The sequence below is a fragment of the Citrus clementina genome, unplaced genomic scaffold, assembly GCF_000493195.1.
Source record: "Citrus clementina cultivar Clemenules unplaced genomic scaffold, Citrus_clementina_v1.0 scaffold_4, whole genome shotgun sequence".
Classification (NCBI taxonomy): domain Eukaryota; kingdom Viridiplantae; phylum Streptophyta; class Magnoliopsida; order Sapindales; family Rutaceae; genus Citrus; species Citrus x clementina.
Window position 1 is genome coordinate 4951155 of NW_006262274.1, and position 15552 is coordinate 4966706.

General features: G+C 30.0%; 2 protein-coding genes across 5 annotated transcripts in view; one reads left to right on the forward strand and one right to left on the reverse strand.

Moving 5' to 3' along the window:
- The window catches only part of LOC18044908 (receptor kinase-like protein Xa21), a 5451-nt gene extending 2947 nt beyond the window's left edge, over positions 1-2504 (reverse strand). Inside the window, exons 1-3 of the mRNA XM_006436281.2 lie at positions 1836-2504; positions 1406-1549; positions 946-1164 (exon numbers count right to left, since the gene is read on the reverse strand). Coding sequence (XP_006436344.2) covers positions 946-1164; positions 1406-1549; positions 1836-2472 — 1000 coding nt within the window. The 5' untranslated portion in view covers positions 2473-2504. The remainder of the gene's footprint in view (positions 1-945; positions 1165-1405; positions 1550-1835) is intronic.
- A 9681-nt stretch (positions 2505-12185) lies between these two features.
- Positions 12186-15256, forward strand: LOC18044909. 4 transcript variants are annotated; one of them, XR_002906135.1, is made up of 6 exons: positions 12186-12334; positions 13191-13920; positions 14141-14233; positions 14318-14416; positions 14516-14799; positions 15107-15256. XR_002906135.1 is itself a non-coding variant. In XM_024186847.1 (5 exons), the coding sequence occupies exons 2-5, from the start codon at positions 13579-13581 to the stop codon at positions 14567-14569; spliced, it is 588 nt and encodes a 195-aa protein (XP_024042615.1). In that variant the 5' UTR covers positions 12186-12334; positions 13191-13578; the 3' UTR covers positions 14570-15020. The 4 variants fall into 4 exon arrangements, 1 of the variants encoding a protein (XP_024042615.1); XR_002906136.1 differs by having other exon boundaries at positions 14318-14327; XR_002906137.1 differs by lacking the exon at positions 13191-13920.
- The last annotated feature ends 296 nt before the right edge of the window (positions 15257-15552 follow it).

Below are 15552 nucleotides of genomic sequence, written 5' to 3' on the forward strand. Positions count from 1 at the left end.
TTAATCTATTTTAGACTTTCCTTTACAAAATAAAATCACTTTTTTTATGCCTAAATAAACGTCTGAACTTAACTGCCATTATCACAAACTGTTGCTTGTTTTTTACTTCTTCTTCCCTACCACTTATTGTATCACTAACTTTTGAACTTTTTGTATAAACATAAGCAAAGAAGAAACATTGCCAATTAATTCTTAATTCTTTTACAAACTTACGTCATGGAATTAGATTAAAATTGGATGCGCTACTGTCATGGTATTCTGCAATAACTATTGACAGATGAAGTAGACAATATCAATTGAACACAATTTCTATTTGCAATCTGTGAAAATAATTTTACTTTTCACACTTATAGATATTGTTCCATCATTCAAATTCTCCATCTGATTTTGGACCCTAGAAAGGCAATTAAAAATATGAACAAAAAAAGAAAGTAAAGAAAAACATCTAATTTGCTTGATAGGTTATCAAAATTTGTCGAGTGATCACAAAATAAAAGAAAATGCAATAGAAAAGAGAAAGAGAAAAACTAACAAAGTGAAAGAAATAGAAGGTTCATGCTTGTTAGACGTTCTTTAATCTTAGAATTGTTAGCCTTAGATTTTTAATTAGGCAATGAAACGATGTGTTTTAATTTTAATAAGGAAAGTCTAAAAGAATTTAAATCATAGACTCACTAAAATGCTTAAACAACATGTGTCATGATCTTGTACAAAATTTTAGAAAGATTAGAATATGAGAGGATCCAATCCCTTTATCTATTATAATTTTCTGCTTATTCAAAGTTACTGTCAGCATTTATTATAAGGTTTCCAATTAAAATGCTTAAACAAAATTGATTTTCAAGCAAATAAACACCTGCTATTCTAGGAACAAGCGCACCGTGGTCCAGGTAAAATACTAGGAGTGATAACTAGAAAAATGACATGAATATAAATCACACATACCTTGGAGTCTGTTTTGGTCAAGATATAAATACTTAAGCTTGGTGGAATTGCCGATTTCTTTCGGTATGTCTCCCGAGAAGTCATTGATCGACAAAGATAATGTTTGTAGATGTTTGCACCTTGATAAAGTCGATGGGATTTTTCCGTCAAAGTCGTTTTCGTCTAGAAAGAGGATTTCCAGAAAAGGAAGGTTGTTGCAAATATTTGCCGGGAGTTCACCTGGGAGTTCACCAAATAATATATTATATTAAAAACGAATATTATCTAGTAAAGAAAACTTGCATAAGATGAAGGAAGGGATTGGACCGGAGAGCTGGTTGTAGCTAAGATAAAGCGTTTGAAGTGAAGATTGATTCCCAAGTAGAGAAGGAATGATGCCTCCTAAGAAATCATTTGTTAGCGATGGCATGTCAAATATTTTATGTTGATGTCACAAATGCATATTATTAGCAAAGACTACCTGTCAAGTTATTAACTGACAAATCCAAATTCGATAGAGAAGAAAGATTGAAGATTGATGAAGGAATGGCTCGAGTTAAGAAATTATTTTGTAGCCATAACATCTCTAATTCTGCAAGATTCCCCAGCTCCTCTGGAATTTCTCCTAAAAAATCATTGAGCGATAAAGACTACCTGTCAAGATTGATGAAGGAATGGCTCGAGTAACATATGCGTTAACTATTTTAACTTATTAACCGGCACTCAAGAATAAAAAAAGGAGATTAAAAAAAAAAGTGTTTGCCTAAAGAGAATAAAAAAATAAAAAGTGTTTGCCTAAAGAGAATAAAAAAATAAATTTACTCATAGAATTAAAGAATTATAGGCTGACAGGATTAATAAAAGTGAGACATTATTAATTTTCATCAATTAATTAAACTCATTGATCATACCTTGGAGTTGGTTCCCTCGAAGATATAACCGGATAAGCTTTGTCACGTTGCCAATTTCTTTTGGTATGGTCCCAGAAAAATCATCAAGCGATAAAGATATGTTTCGCAGCCGTTTGCAGTTTGATAAAGTGGATGGTATCTTGCCATGAAACATGTTATTTTTAAGAAATAGGGATTCCAAATTGGAAAGGTGATTGCAAAAATTTGGTGGGAGTTCGCCAAATAGTGTATTGTTTGTAAAACGAATAGAAAGTAAAGAAGACATGTTGAAGATAGAGGCGGGAATGGAACCCGAAAACCAATTAAAACTGAGATCAAGTGTCTGAAGAGACGAGAGATTCCCAAGTTCAGAAGGGATAGTGCCTGTGAGATTTAACCCAGATATATTCAAGGCTGTGACTCTATGAGTACGGACATCACAAGTGACGCCCGTCCAATTACAGACAGAGTTACTTGTGTTCCAATTTCTAGCCAAGAAATTGGCTGGATCATCAGTTACATGACCTTTCAGGGAAAGAAGGGCTTGTTGGTCTGTGGTAATACTTGTAGTGTTGGCTGATGCAATCATGAAGGAAAGAATCAAGCAATGGAGTAAGAGAAATCTGATCATCATCCGGGCAGAAGGAATTCTTTCCATGAGACTAGAATATTTAGATTGTAAGTGTGTGCTTAATTGGATTGATAATGCAAGAACAATTATAGCAGCTTCCAAGTATATATAATGAAACCGAAATTTCGAAGAAGCAGCAAGAAAGAAAATAGAGGAGTGAAAAGGCTATGCTCATAACTTGTTGAAAGGTGCAAAATTTTATGTGGACCCAGCCAGTCCTTCAGGTCCACACTCAGGATGATTGCAGTAAGTTTTGTTTTCCTTTATAATCATCCTATTAATTTATCGCAAAATAGCTCTACTCATTAAAAAAAAAAAATTATTCTCCATATATAGTAACAGGACATATAATGCTCCTAGAAAAAAAAATTATATTTCTATATGTTTTTTTTCTGAATTTGAGATAATTTACGAACCGGTGGTGTCACTTTCATCAAAGTATTGGCGTTGGGTAATAAAGTTCTTCACGGGTCAATGAGGACATCATAAGTTGACGACAAATTGCCTAAGTCAATGAAAGAAGAGACAATGAAACCAATTATTATTTTTATATAAGTATTCATATTCATTGAAGGAATATCAATGGAACAATAGATGTTTGAGTGTTTTTGCTATTGGTATGATCATTCAAGGATTTACAAGTGCCAATAAAAATATAACCAAAAAGGAAAAAATATGTGGCTTCAATTGTATTTGTGAGGGACACTCATTTCTGATCTTTAACTTGAATTGGTTTTTTTTTTCCTCCAAATTATGAATATCTCATGTGGAAATTGGAAATTTTTATCACCTATGATTGGCTAATATGGAAATTCTCTTTGAGCAATATATAATTCTCTTTTAAGAAGAAGAAGTTAGTGGCCTGTTAATTATGTGTGCTTTATGGGTTACAATTAGCACTATTTTCATTTCACTTTTATTAGGGATGATGACAGAACTAAATTTTTAAAATTTTCTCCTGAAAAAATAAATGTTTACAAAGGCGCCATGTGCATGCAATCCTACAGAATTTCGTAACTAATAATAAACTTGCAAGAGATTGAGATTGAACGATGATGAAATACAGACCAAATGCAAGAGCAAAAGAAAGAAAACTCGTTTTCAAAAAAAATAATAATAATGTTTATATTACTTTTATTTGCGAAAATTTTCAAAACATAATAGTTTATTCATACATACAGATTAATTTTACTCTCTTCTTATTATGTGGATCCAATCAAAACTTTCAACTTTTGGGATTCAGCCATCGGATTTAATGAAAACGTTGTTCAATGGCAAGAGCTTTGTTTATATGGTTTAGTTCTTATATTTTAATTTAGGAGTTTATTTAATTTTTATATATTGAAAAATACTTCAAAATACTTCTCTTATTAAATATATTAGGTTCCAGCCTTTAATATTTTCGTTTTAATGGTAATACCTTACAATAACAATCTTGGAGATATTAATGAAAAAATTTAATTCATCAAATTAGCCTAAAAAAATAAAAATTAAAGAAATTTTTATGTTATTATTTTACTTTTAGGATTAATTTGATAAATTAAATTTTTGTATACAATTATTAGTAAGATTATTGTAATGATATTAAATATTACTTTCAGTTAGTTGATATTAATTTATTTAAAAATAGTTATTTGTCATATTCTAGTTAAAGTACAAAAAATATTATTTCTTTCATACTGATATTTATTGATTAATTTGGTAATTAATAATTAGTTAACTTGCAATTAAATTTTTTTAGATAAATTAATTAATATTGAGAATATTGTTGATAGGGTACCATTATAAAGGTAAAGAAAAAGTAAAGATAATAATATAATATATTTAATAATAATAGTATATTGAAGTACTTTTTAAAATATAAGAATTAAATGAGTATTTAAATCAAAATATAAAAACTAAACAAGCATTTACTTGATAAAAAATCATAAAAGTTGAATGTTTCAAAATTTTGACACCCAAGACTTATCTATTAAAAGAGGTCATGAGAATTAAAACGTTATCACAGAGACGTGCTGAGATATTCCTATTTTCAAATTTAAATTTGATACGTATAAGAGATAGTGACGGTGGGAGTGGGACCACCCACTTGGAATTTAAATTTAATTGCACAGTCCCATTCTCTCTCGGATATTTTTCGTATTCTCTTTCAAGAAGAATAAATTAGCGGGCTATTGAATAGTGTTTATGCGTGCTTTATGGGTTATAACATTTTTGTCGATCCTTAGCTAGGGATGGCAAATATCCAATTATGGATGGATAAACACAAATCCATAATTATCCATAATGGATATATCCATATCCATATCCAGTATTTAATATTGGATATGGATATGGATTTTATCCATATAACTATGGAGATCCATGGATATCCATATATATTTTATTTTTCTTATATAAAAATAATAATATAAAATAGTTAAAATTCCAATATTAATTAAATTTGGTTATTAAACTATTTATATTACTAATAATATATATATAATAAAATGGTGGTCCGGTGGTCGGTGGCGGCGGTCCGGCAACTTTCCGGCGAATCCCGGCGGAGGTCCGGCGACATTCCGGCGAGGTCCGGTGGTGGTCCGGCGACTTTCCGGTGGATGTCCATTTATAATATTAAATTAATAAAATAAAATAATAATTATTAATAGTATTAAATAAGTTAAAAAATTAAAAGATAATTTTGAAAACTTTAGTTTTTAATATGAGAGGAATTTAAAATTTTCACTAGTTAATATAATATTTTTACAATTGTTTGTCTATTATATTTTTTATTTTTTATTTTATAAAATTAAAATTTTTTAAACTTATGTTGGGTTAAACGGATATCCATTGGATAAAAATAATTATCCATATCCATCTGGATATAATTTTAAAATATTCATTTCAAAATTCAAAAATTTTTAGATGGATATTATCCGATCCAATTAGATGGATATTGTGGATATCCATTATAGAGCGATCCAGTTGCCATCCTTATCCTTAGCTTGACTCAAAAGTCATGAATTGCAAAGCCAATGTAACAGAAGACAATCGGGTAATGACTAATTAAGTATTTATGATGGAGTGACACTCGCAAGTGCTTCTAAGTATTTATGATGAAACCTAAAATCAGAAAATAGAGGAGAGAAATTAAAGCGAGAGAAGATTCCTCTCCACGTGACAACAAACGTTGAAATGTTTTTGCTATTCGTTTGATGCTTCGAGGATTCACAGGTGCCGATAAGTCCAACAAAATTCCTTGGCTTGAATTTTATTTGTTAGGGGCACTCGTTAATTGTGCGTGCTTCATGGGTTATAACATTTTTGTCAACAGTCAACCCAACTCAGAAATTACGTGTTGCGAAGTCAATGAAAGAAAAGACAAAAGTCAATGAAAGCGAAGACAGCAAGACATTGACTAATCATAATATGGTGGGACACTTAAGTATCATTTGGGATTAAAGTAGAAATTTAATAAATTTCTTATTTCATAATTCTTTATAAAAATAATATTTAATAAATTTTATAAAAATTATTTATTTTATAATTTTTTTATTTTACTGCAGTTTTTAAAAACAAGTTGAGATTTACTCTTCATAAGTAGCTTAAAATAAGCCACCACAATTGCTCAAAGTTTCTATTGTAATATTAATAATTTAACAAAAAGATCATTATTTCTTATTTTTTTTCATACACTAAAATACATAAGCTATTAGTATCATATTACCACCACAATTTACTGTCTCAACTAGTTTGAGTTCTCTCAATATCAAAATTTTGATTTAATAAGTTCATATTTTTTTATATTTTAATTGTATTTTCTATTATAAAATTAATGAGACTTGTACATGATTACATAAATTTTTTTAAACAATGAACAAGTTCATGTGAAAGTTAATCATAAGTCTTAAAATCAAATTCATGACTATAGTTTTTAACGTTCAACCTATTTATATTTTTTATATAGTCACGGTATTCATTACAACGAGTTGATTCTCTGCTTTTAAGAGTCTTGTTACAATTTCCTTTTCATTGATTCTCTACTTTGGTGATTCCACAGTAACGCACTATAGCGAAATTGAAGACAAATGACATGAACTTAGCAATTTTGCACCAACACCTTCCATAATTGAATTGGGTAGCATATCATTAACCCAACGCTTTAATGTCATTTTTCCATTAAAAATTTCATCTGTGGGTTTCTTCCCATTGAATGTTTCCATTATCATTATCCCAAAGCTGTAAACATCCCCATTTGTGGATGCCTATCCTTCTCTTCCATACTCTATGGATTTCAACAATTACTAGTAAGATAAAATAATTAACAATAGCATGCTCAAATGAAGATCGTAAAAATAAATAACATATCATAAAGTATTAAAGAAATAAAAAAATTAATGTAGAACAAACTCGGTGGTGGCAAGTGTTTGTGTTTGAGTCAATGATTAATCTTCTCTGAGTAAGAGCTTTGCCATGCCAAAATCACTCAAATGAGCAACCATATTATTATCTAGCAAAACATTACTCGACTTTAAATCACAATGAATTATAGGTGTTGAATGACCAAAGTGTAGATATACCACAGCTGATGCAACATCTATCATTATGTTTAATCTTTGAAAAATATCCAAAATGTAGTTGCTTGTATACAAACACTTACCCAGATTTCCATGAGGCATGTATTCTAATACCAATGCCTTAAAATCATCATTTGAACAACTACTAATGATTTTGATAAGGTTTTGATGGTGAATACTTTTCATCATATTGCATTCAACATTAAGGTTCTTAAATGCTCCTCCATATTGCAAGTTAAAAACCTTTACTACAACCTCCATCCCATCTTGAATTCGTGTCTTGTAAATAGAGCCAAAACCTCCTTTGCCGATTAGATTGTTTTAATTAAATCCGTTGTAGCTAGAAAAAGTTCTAGGTACGAAAACTTTCTCCAAGTTGCTACTAGTGGCATATTAGTATCATTTGGACTTTGGTATTCGTTTTCCTCTCTTTCCATATCTCTAGATCAACACAATGAGTACTATCATAAATACAGTACTCAATGGCAAGACAATCCCTAGGAGAGGATCATTTTCCCTTGATGTGTGGTGGATTCTAGTCTTTTAAATTTTTGAAAAAGCATAAAATACAGTGATATGTGCATACACGTGCTAGTAGTGGCAACAAGATGGAAAGTGATAGTGGGCCTACTGGCAAGATGGAAGACTTAGTCTAGTTTGTTTGTTCAGTCATTAATTATTGAGTCGGTTATTGAATAAGTCTTGGGTAGTAGAGTGGTGCTATTCTGTTGCTATTCTGTTGCCTATTCTGCAGCATTTCCTATTTTCCAGCTTTGTTGTTATTTTCTCTTCCATGTATGGCTATATTTATAGCCTGAATGAATTCAATAAAGGCAAGTAGCTTTATCACCAACAGTTCCCACTTTGTCTTATTCCTTTCTACCCTTAACTCCAAATTCCTTCGTATCATACAGGTGGCTAGTGAATATTGCCCTTTTATTTATCAAGCTCATGTGTCATGTCTTGTCTTTTGAATTTAATGCCTTCTTTTATTTGTTTTATTACCCAATTCGTTCAAAATAATCACAATTATGCCACTTTTTAATTTATATAATTTAGAATATTACCTTTAAGTTAGTAGAATTATCCAAATTTTTATTGGGATTGGGAATCTCGTCCTGAACCATATAGAGTTCAATTCAATATAATTTTTTTAAAAATTAATTTAAAATTAGTTGAGATTTAATATAAATTTTTTCCTAATTTATTATTTAGAATATCTGAAAATCTCAATCAAAATATTGATTGCCTTGACTATTGTTTAAATTTTTAATTAACTAAATTAAAAAAAAATCATTTATCTTAAAATAAACAAAAATGATTGACCCAAGCACGAATCCAACAAATTCACTACTTTGCATTCACTTTTAGAGTTTATTTATTTATTATTTATTGTTTTAGCGACATTCAGTTTTAAAGTTTAGTTAAACTAAACAGATGAAGAAGAAAATAAATTAGATTGTTGATTTACATATTAAATTTAGATAATGAATGGATAAAATGGGGACGTTGGTATTTAGAATCGCAACTTGCAATTTAAAGCAAGAAAAATGTGAGAGTCACAAGCTTTACCATTTCTCTCTTATATACATATCTATTAGGATGAGTTGAGCAGCTATATAACTCTTTAGTTCAAATAAAAGATAACAAATTAACTTGTCAAACAATATATATATAAAATATATATTTCTTCTCTCTCATAAAATAACTTGTTTTTCAATTTTTAATCAGCTATATATTAGAACCACGTTGGTCTTGGGATTTGAACGAATTATCTTTAGTTCAAATAAAAGATAAAAAAATTAACTTTTCAAACAATATATATATATATACATATACATATACACGATGATTTTTCATTTGTTCGTCGGCTTATAATTAAGCATGCTTTTACAATATTTTTGATCAGCTATATGTCAATTTTTAATCAGCTATATGTCAATACTTTTCAAAAAATTGACATGAAGGAATAATGCGAAAGTGCCTCTATTGTAAATTAAATTTTTATTATTATTATAGTTGTTATAGAACTTTATTTCTTGTTATACTCGTGATACACTCATAAATCACGGCTTATAATGATTTAGGTGGGGGTACAAAAACAAAAACCTTTAGGACAAATTTGTTTGTTTTCATCTTTACAACAAAATCCATTTTTAGATGGACAATTCCTCACACAATCAGAATCTTGGGTGCAACGAATTGGTAACCCTCCAGTGTAGGCTTCAGCACTTGGTAACTCAAAGATTGTGGTGCCTGCAAATTGAGATCAATAATTCATGATTATAGAGAAATGAAATAAAAAGCGAAATGTGTTAGTAATTAGTAAAAAAATATACAAAGAGAGAGAGAGATATTTGGGACATTGACTAACCAAATGCAACGATCATGAGGACGACCAAGAAAGTTAGTTTAAACGAGACTTTCTCCATTTGCTGTAAGAAAAAGATTATGCAGGATGTTTCTTTGAGTGGGAAAAAAAATTCTAAAAAAATTGTATGCAAGAACTTTGTTCTTCACCTAATATTTATAGAGATGTAATATAAAAATGGTAAAATGGCACACCCAACTTCTAAGTTATTTTATAGAAAAATCACAACAAATCAAATAAACTTACAACACAGTAATATTCAAATCATTAAACCTAGCCCAATAGGAAACAATAAAAAAGGAAAAAAAATTAATTTTTTAATTTTTTTTCCAACTTCGCATTAACAACGCAGACACATTTTCCATTTCACGTTGATTAGGGTTAAAAAAAAGAAGTTTTCTTATATTCATGAAATTTCTATAATCTCTAAAAATACCATATGAAGTAGGTCTATTTTGCAATTAACTAAATATCCCAGATTTTGTATCATTGAATCCATTTATTGTCTTAAGGCCATATATATGTATATTTTTCAACTTTACTTTGAATTCATCTCGTGCCATTGAGTTTTTGACTTTCTTCTATTTATTGCTACCATTTGAAATTAAAAAATTGATTCAATCGATCGACTTATTAATAATTGTTCAACTTAGTTTTCTTTCATTAATGTTTTATAGCATGATTTATTCGATCGTGATATATATTTACGACATTTTGTTTTATTTTAACTTGTCCTTTGCTTCAATTCACTCATAATAAATCTTAAAATCATTGACCATCTTGATTTAACTATTATAGCCTGAAAACAATTTGAATAAAAATAACTCTATGGATAATTCAATTTTAAGGGTATTATCAGACAAATCATTGCACTAACAATTTTGATTGTTTGCTTGTAAAAGTAAAATATGCATATGGTTTTGCAATGAGAAAAAATGCTAAAAGGTACCCCAATTTTTTCTTTCAAGTTTCAAGTTAAGTATATGGTTGCTAAGTGAATTAAGAAAGTAACCTCATTGGCCTCTCTTATAATCTAGATGTCTTTTGAATTATCTTAATTTAGAATTTACTGACATGCACAGATGCACTACTAAAAAGTTTATTTTTAAATCAATGAGATATTCATTATATTAACAAAAATTACGAGGAATCTCAACGAGAATATTAGAATAACCCCAAAATAATTAATAGTATAAAATTTTTTAATTATAGTAATTTTTAAAATAAACATTTAATACCCATATCTAGGACATCTTTGAGTTAGGTTGGGACCTCTGGCATGGTTATAGCAGGTATGGAACCTCTTTAATTATTCGGTTCGTTAGTTAGCTCCTCAAACTCCAGAAAGTATACATTTCCGAGGAGGTGTCTTCGCCTAAAACCGAATCAACTTATTTGAGCTCAACATAAGTCCGTATCTCCGTCAATATAATATATATTTATATGGACTCAACATTCACCTAATATTGAAGTGCTTTTCAAAAGCATCACTTCATTCAATGAAAAGCACATTGGCCATAGTATTTGCAGTCTTTTACTAAGCGGGTACCATCAAGATCAACCACTACACCACTTTTTATGCTATTTGCAAGAAGATTATAATATTTTAGAGTTCCACAAACTCTATAAAATAGAAACTTAAATCAGTGCACTACGCACCCACTTCGTACAGAAAGATGATTCAAACATCTCTATAAACACAAACTCTCAAGATGTTTTAGAGTTCCACAAAACAGCCATTTTCATGCCTAGAAAAAATGTAACAATTTTTCCCACTAGAGTGGTTAATGCTCAATACGGATTTGCTTCAAGTCACTGGAGAGGCTTTTAGATCAAATGCAACAATTTTGGGTTCTAAAATTTTGCTCTTTAAAGCGTTATTTTGGCTTAGTGTTTCAATTTCCTACTATCCTAGTTTTAACTTAAATGGGCCTGTGCGATGATGACCCACCAAGAAACTGGAACCATATACATGTTTGACAGCTGGACTTGGGTGTTTTGGGCCAACTTACTACTAGAAAGTTATTCAATCATGGGGCCCATGATGAAGAATCCAGCATATGGTTTAAAGCTCATGCTTGTTAATCAAGCAGTAACATGAGAAACAAGTTTCCAAATATAGTTCCATAAAAATTTCAACAAACTGAACTGAACATTTCAGAAATTGGCGCGGTACAAAACTAAATACAGGCCCATTGGCTTTGAATTACTACTATGGGATTCCAAAAAATGATCAGCAGCCTATTTCTTCTTCATCTTCAAAATCACCCAACAAACCAAAGTTCGTTCAAATTTAAATGTCCCTGCTATATCAGCGCTAACATTTGTCTCAAAATTTTGCTCGATTAATCCTTGACTTCAAAAGGAACAAAGATCTTTTCCTATTCCACTACAATAAACAGTTATATCACCGACCAAAATATTTCCGAAGGCGTAAAATACCTTTGATAATAAGTACTTTTTCCCAAGGTGTAAGATGGCCGTCGGATAAGGATGAAAATATGATCAATATTTCCGAGGGCAGTTTGCCCTTGGTGATAATGAATACTTTCTCGAAAATCCTGCTAGACTTAACTAGAAGCACCCCAAAATTTACACACTTCGGGCCCGGTCTTTGGAGTAGAGTACTAAAACCACAAGCCCACAACCATAACTTCCAATAATTTTTTTTCTTATAAATTTAATTACTCTTGGTAAAATTAAAAACCTAAAAGAATGAAATACAATTAAAAAGCTAAGAAAATACGGAAGAAACGAAAAAATAAACAAAAGGAAAAAAATAAAAACAAAAGGGGAAAGTTCAAAAGAAAACGAAAAAGAACAAAACGAAAAAGAACGAAGTTAAAAAGAACGAAAAAGAAAGAAAAAGAAGGGAAAAGTTCTTCAATCATTGCAGCGCAAGCACTCACATCTCTCACTTTTCAATTTTTCATTGTCCATTGCTCGCCCAATCACTTTGGTAATTATTTCACTGTTTCTTTCTCTATTTGCACTAGATTTCATCTCTTTTTTTTCCTTCAATTAACTTAGGGTTAGGTTATAGTTTCCATCATTGATGATGAGTCTGAAGGCTAATTATTTTTCTTAAGTTTGTAATTGTTACCATCTCTTGCATAATCGCTCACTCTCTGCTTCTAATTTTGTTTTTAATTTGTTTTTGCTGCTTCCGATTTTGTTTTAGGCCAAATGGTAGCTTCCTGTAAGTCCGATGATGTTATTGCATTTTTTTTAATTTTTATTTTGGAGCTCTTACTTGTGATGCTAATTATTTAGAATTCATTGTTTGTTATTAGATTTGGATTACTTTTAATGATTTTTTTGCTGGATTTCATTAATTATTTTTTTTTTCCATTTTTAATGTTATGTGATGCTAAGTATGGACTCTAAAGGATGTTGATATTTTTTAATTTTGAGGAGTTGGAGGGAGATGAAGTGAAACAAACATTTGGGGTCTCATGTGCATATAGAATTGTTTGCTAGAGCTAACTGATGGGTTGACGCTAGCAAAAAAGACATGTCTTTGTTGACATTATGATAATTAATTAAATGCATTACAAGAACGATGGCTACTTTGTAGAAATTAAACATGACTGGAAAAAATGTAATATTGAAATGAGTTGTTCATATTGACAAGGAACACAAGAGCATACTTGTTAGTTCAGGTGTTGAAAACATGGAGAGTGTGCATGGACAAGAATTTGTTGATTGGTTTAGATGTAGGGTAAGATAGATACAATGTCTAACATTTAGGTATTTTTATCATTTTCATTTATTTAACTACATTTTAATAAATTTTTTTTATCTTTTATATATAGATCATTAAGCTTTATAATGATGGACAAGTTGACAGGGAAATGCTTTCTTTAGCCCATGGTCCTGGCAGGCGTATTACTTGTTACCCATGCTGTAATGTTAATGGTTTTAGGTTTCACACTATGGATTGTGATGAAACAAGTACAACTCAAAATTGTGGAGTTTTGGTGAGAAGGGAACATGAAAATGAAAATATATCTTACTATGAACTTATAAAAGACATTGTTGAGCTTTCTTATATAGAAGGAAATAAAGTTGCATTGTTTGATTGTAACTAGTTTGATACAAATAGGCAAGGAAATAAAGTTGCATTGTTTTTGGTTTTGTATGTAATTTAATTCTTTTAGTTTTAATGGCTTGAAATTTACTTAATATTTCTCAAAATTTGTAATGATCATAACACTGAAAGTTGTACGTGAAATTGGTGTCATCTTCAACAGCAGCATCAATGGACCATATATTAAATATTCTGAATATCCAAAGGAAGAATTTGAGACGCTATTTGCTCGTTTCAAGGAAGCACAATTTTCTTATATATGTACAGAACATGAGCTTAAAGATGTCATAGAACTTCATGTAAAAATTCGTTTTTCAAGTTGGATGTCAGAGCTGAGGAGGGGAATTTTTAAGAAGTATCCAACTGTTGGAGAGCGTTATGCACATGCTCCTGAAAATGTGCCTCCAAGAATATGGAGACAAATGGTTGACAAATGGATGGATGAGGGGTGGAAGGTATCAATAATGACTATTGGCAATTTGGCATAGTATTTTTCTGTGCTTTTCTTTCCTAAGTTTTGCTGTTGTTTTAATTCATCAGTGAATTATATTTGCTAGAATCATTATAGAAATAGGAACTTATAAATCTTATTCATGTGCTTTATACATGAGTTGTTCTTGACGGTTTTAGAATAACTAAGTTGATTTTATGCTTTTTTTTTAAACTTATATATAGAAAACAAGCACAATAAACAAGAGGAACCGAACCAAGTCCAAACTTATTCATACTACAAGTTCGATCCCAATGGCTAAGCATAGAAAAGAAATGGTAAGAGAATATGTTTGACTCTGATTATAACAAAAATGGTTTTTATTTATTATGATCTTATTGAATTTCAATTCTTTATTGCAGCAACAAATAGGTATTGAACTTAGTCCACTTGATTTATTCAAGATGTTTCATGTAAGGAAGAATGGAATATGGGCAAGTAACAAGGCAAAGGAAATGCATGTGTGTTTGATATTAAATTTCCAGGATATTCCTTTTTTTTTTTTTTTTGCATGATTTCATTACTATATGCACTCAGACAAATATATGTATTTATTATAGGAAATAGTGGAATCAATGAGATCAACTGTTATAGGTCGAGGCGTCGGTCGATGAATGGAAAATATATTGAGAAGTAACAGGAGAACCAACACATGGTCATGTTGTTGGTTGGGGAGCAGGCATCAAAGGCAAGGATGTGTATGGTTCTCCAAGTCAATGAGGTAACAAGCATCAATGTACTAATTTGGAAGTGAAAGTAAAAAGACTTAGAGAAAGAAGTCAAAAAGTTGAAAAGATTGATAAAGCTCGTTCTTGGAAAGTCTGCACAAGAATCATCTCAAAAGGTATAGGTTGTTTAGTTCATTTTATTAATAGATTAAGTGAATGAGTACGTTCTATGTTTTGAGTCCTCGTGGAAAATGATTGGTGACTTGTCATTGCTCTGTTAGTTAATGAACTTAAGTGACTATGGACAAGCTTATAATATAGGTGGATGATGAAATAATTATTAGATTTTTTTGAAACAGACTGCATTTATATAGAGTTTTTTTTATTTCACTATTTTTCTCATTAGTCTCAGCATCTTTATTATATTTTATACCAATTTTCATTTCGGTAATAATAGTGATTAAAATTCTTTCTTTTACCTAGGATATTGTTTTGACGAAAGAAGATGATGATGGGTATGAGGATGATGAAGTTGAGGCAAATAATTCAGAAACTGAATAAGTTGCTTTAGAGGATGATTGAACACATTCAAGATATGATAATATCATATATACATTTGGTATATTTTTTGCATAAAAGATACTATAAAATTGAATTTTTTGTTGTATTTTTGAATGATGAATGTGATTTTATGAATTTTTGGAATTAATGAAGTTACATTTAGTACATTTAGAATATTATTATTACTTTTGTTACATCACTTCTCTAATATAGATATTTCAACAATAAAAATAAAAAAATGAATGAAATAATATTATTAAATAAAATAAAGGGGGCCATTAAACAGCAAAATAAGTTTATTTTCGACAGTATATCTTTTATTTTCGAGAGCATTTAATTCCATTTTTGACGGCAATGCGCTCGGAAAT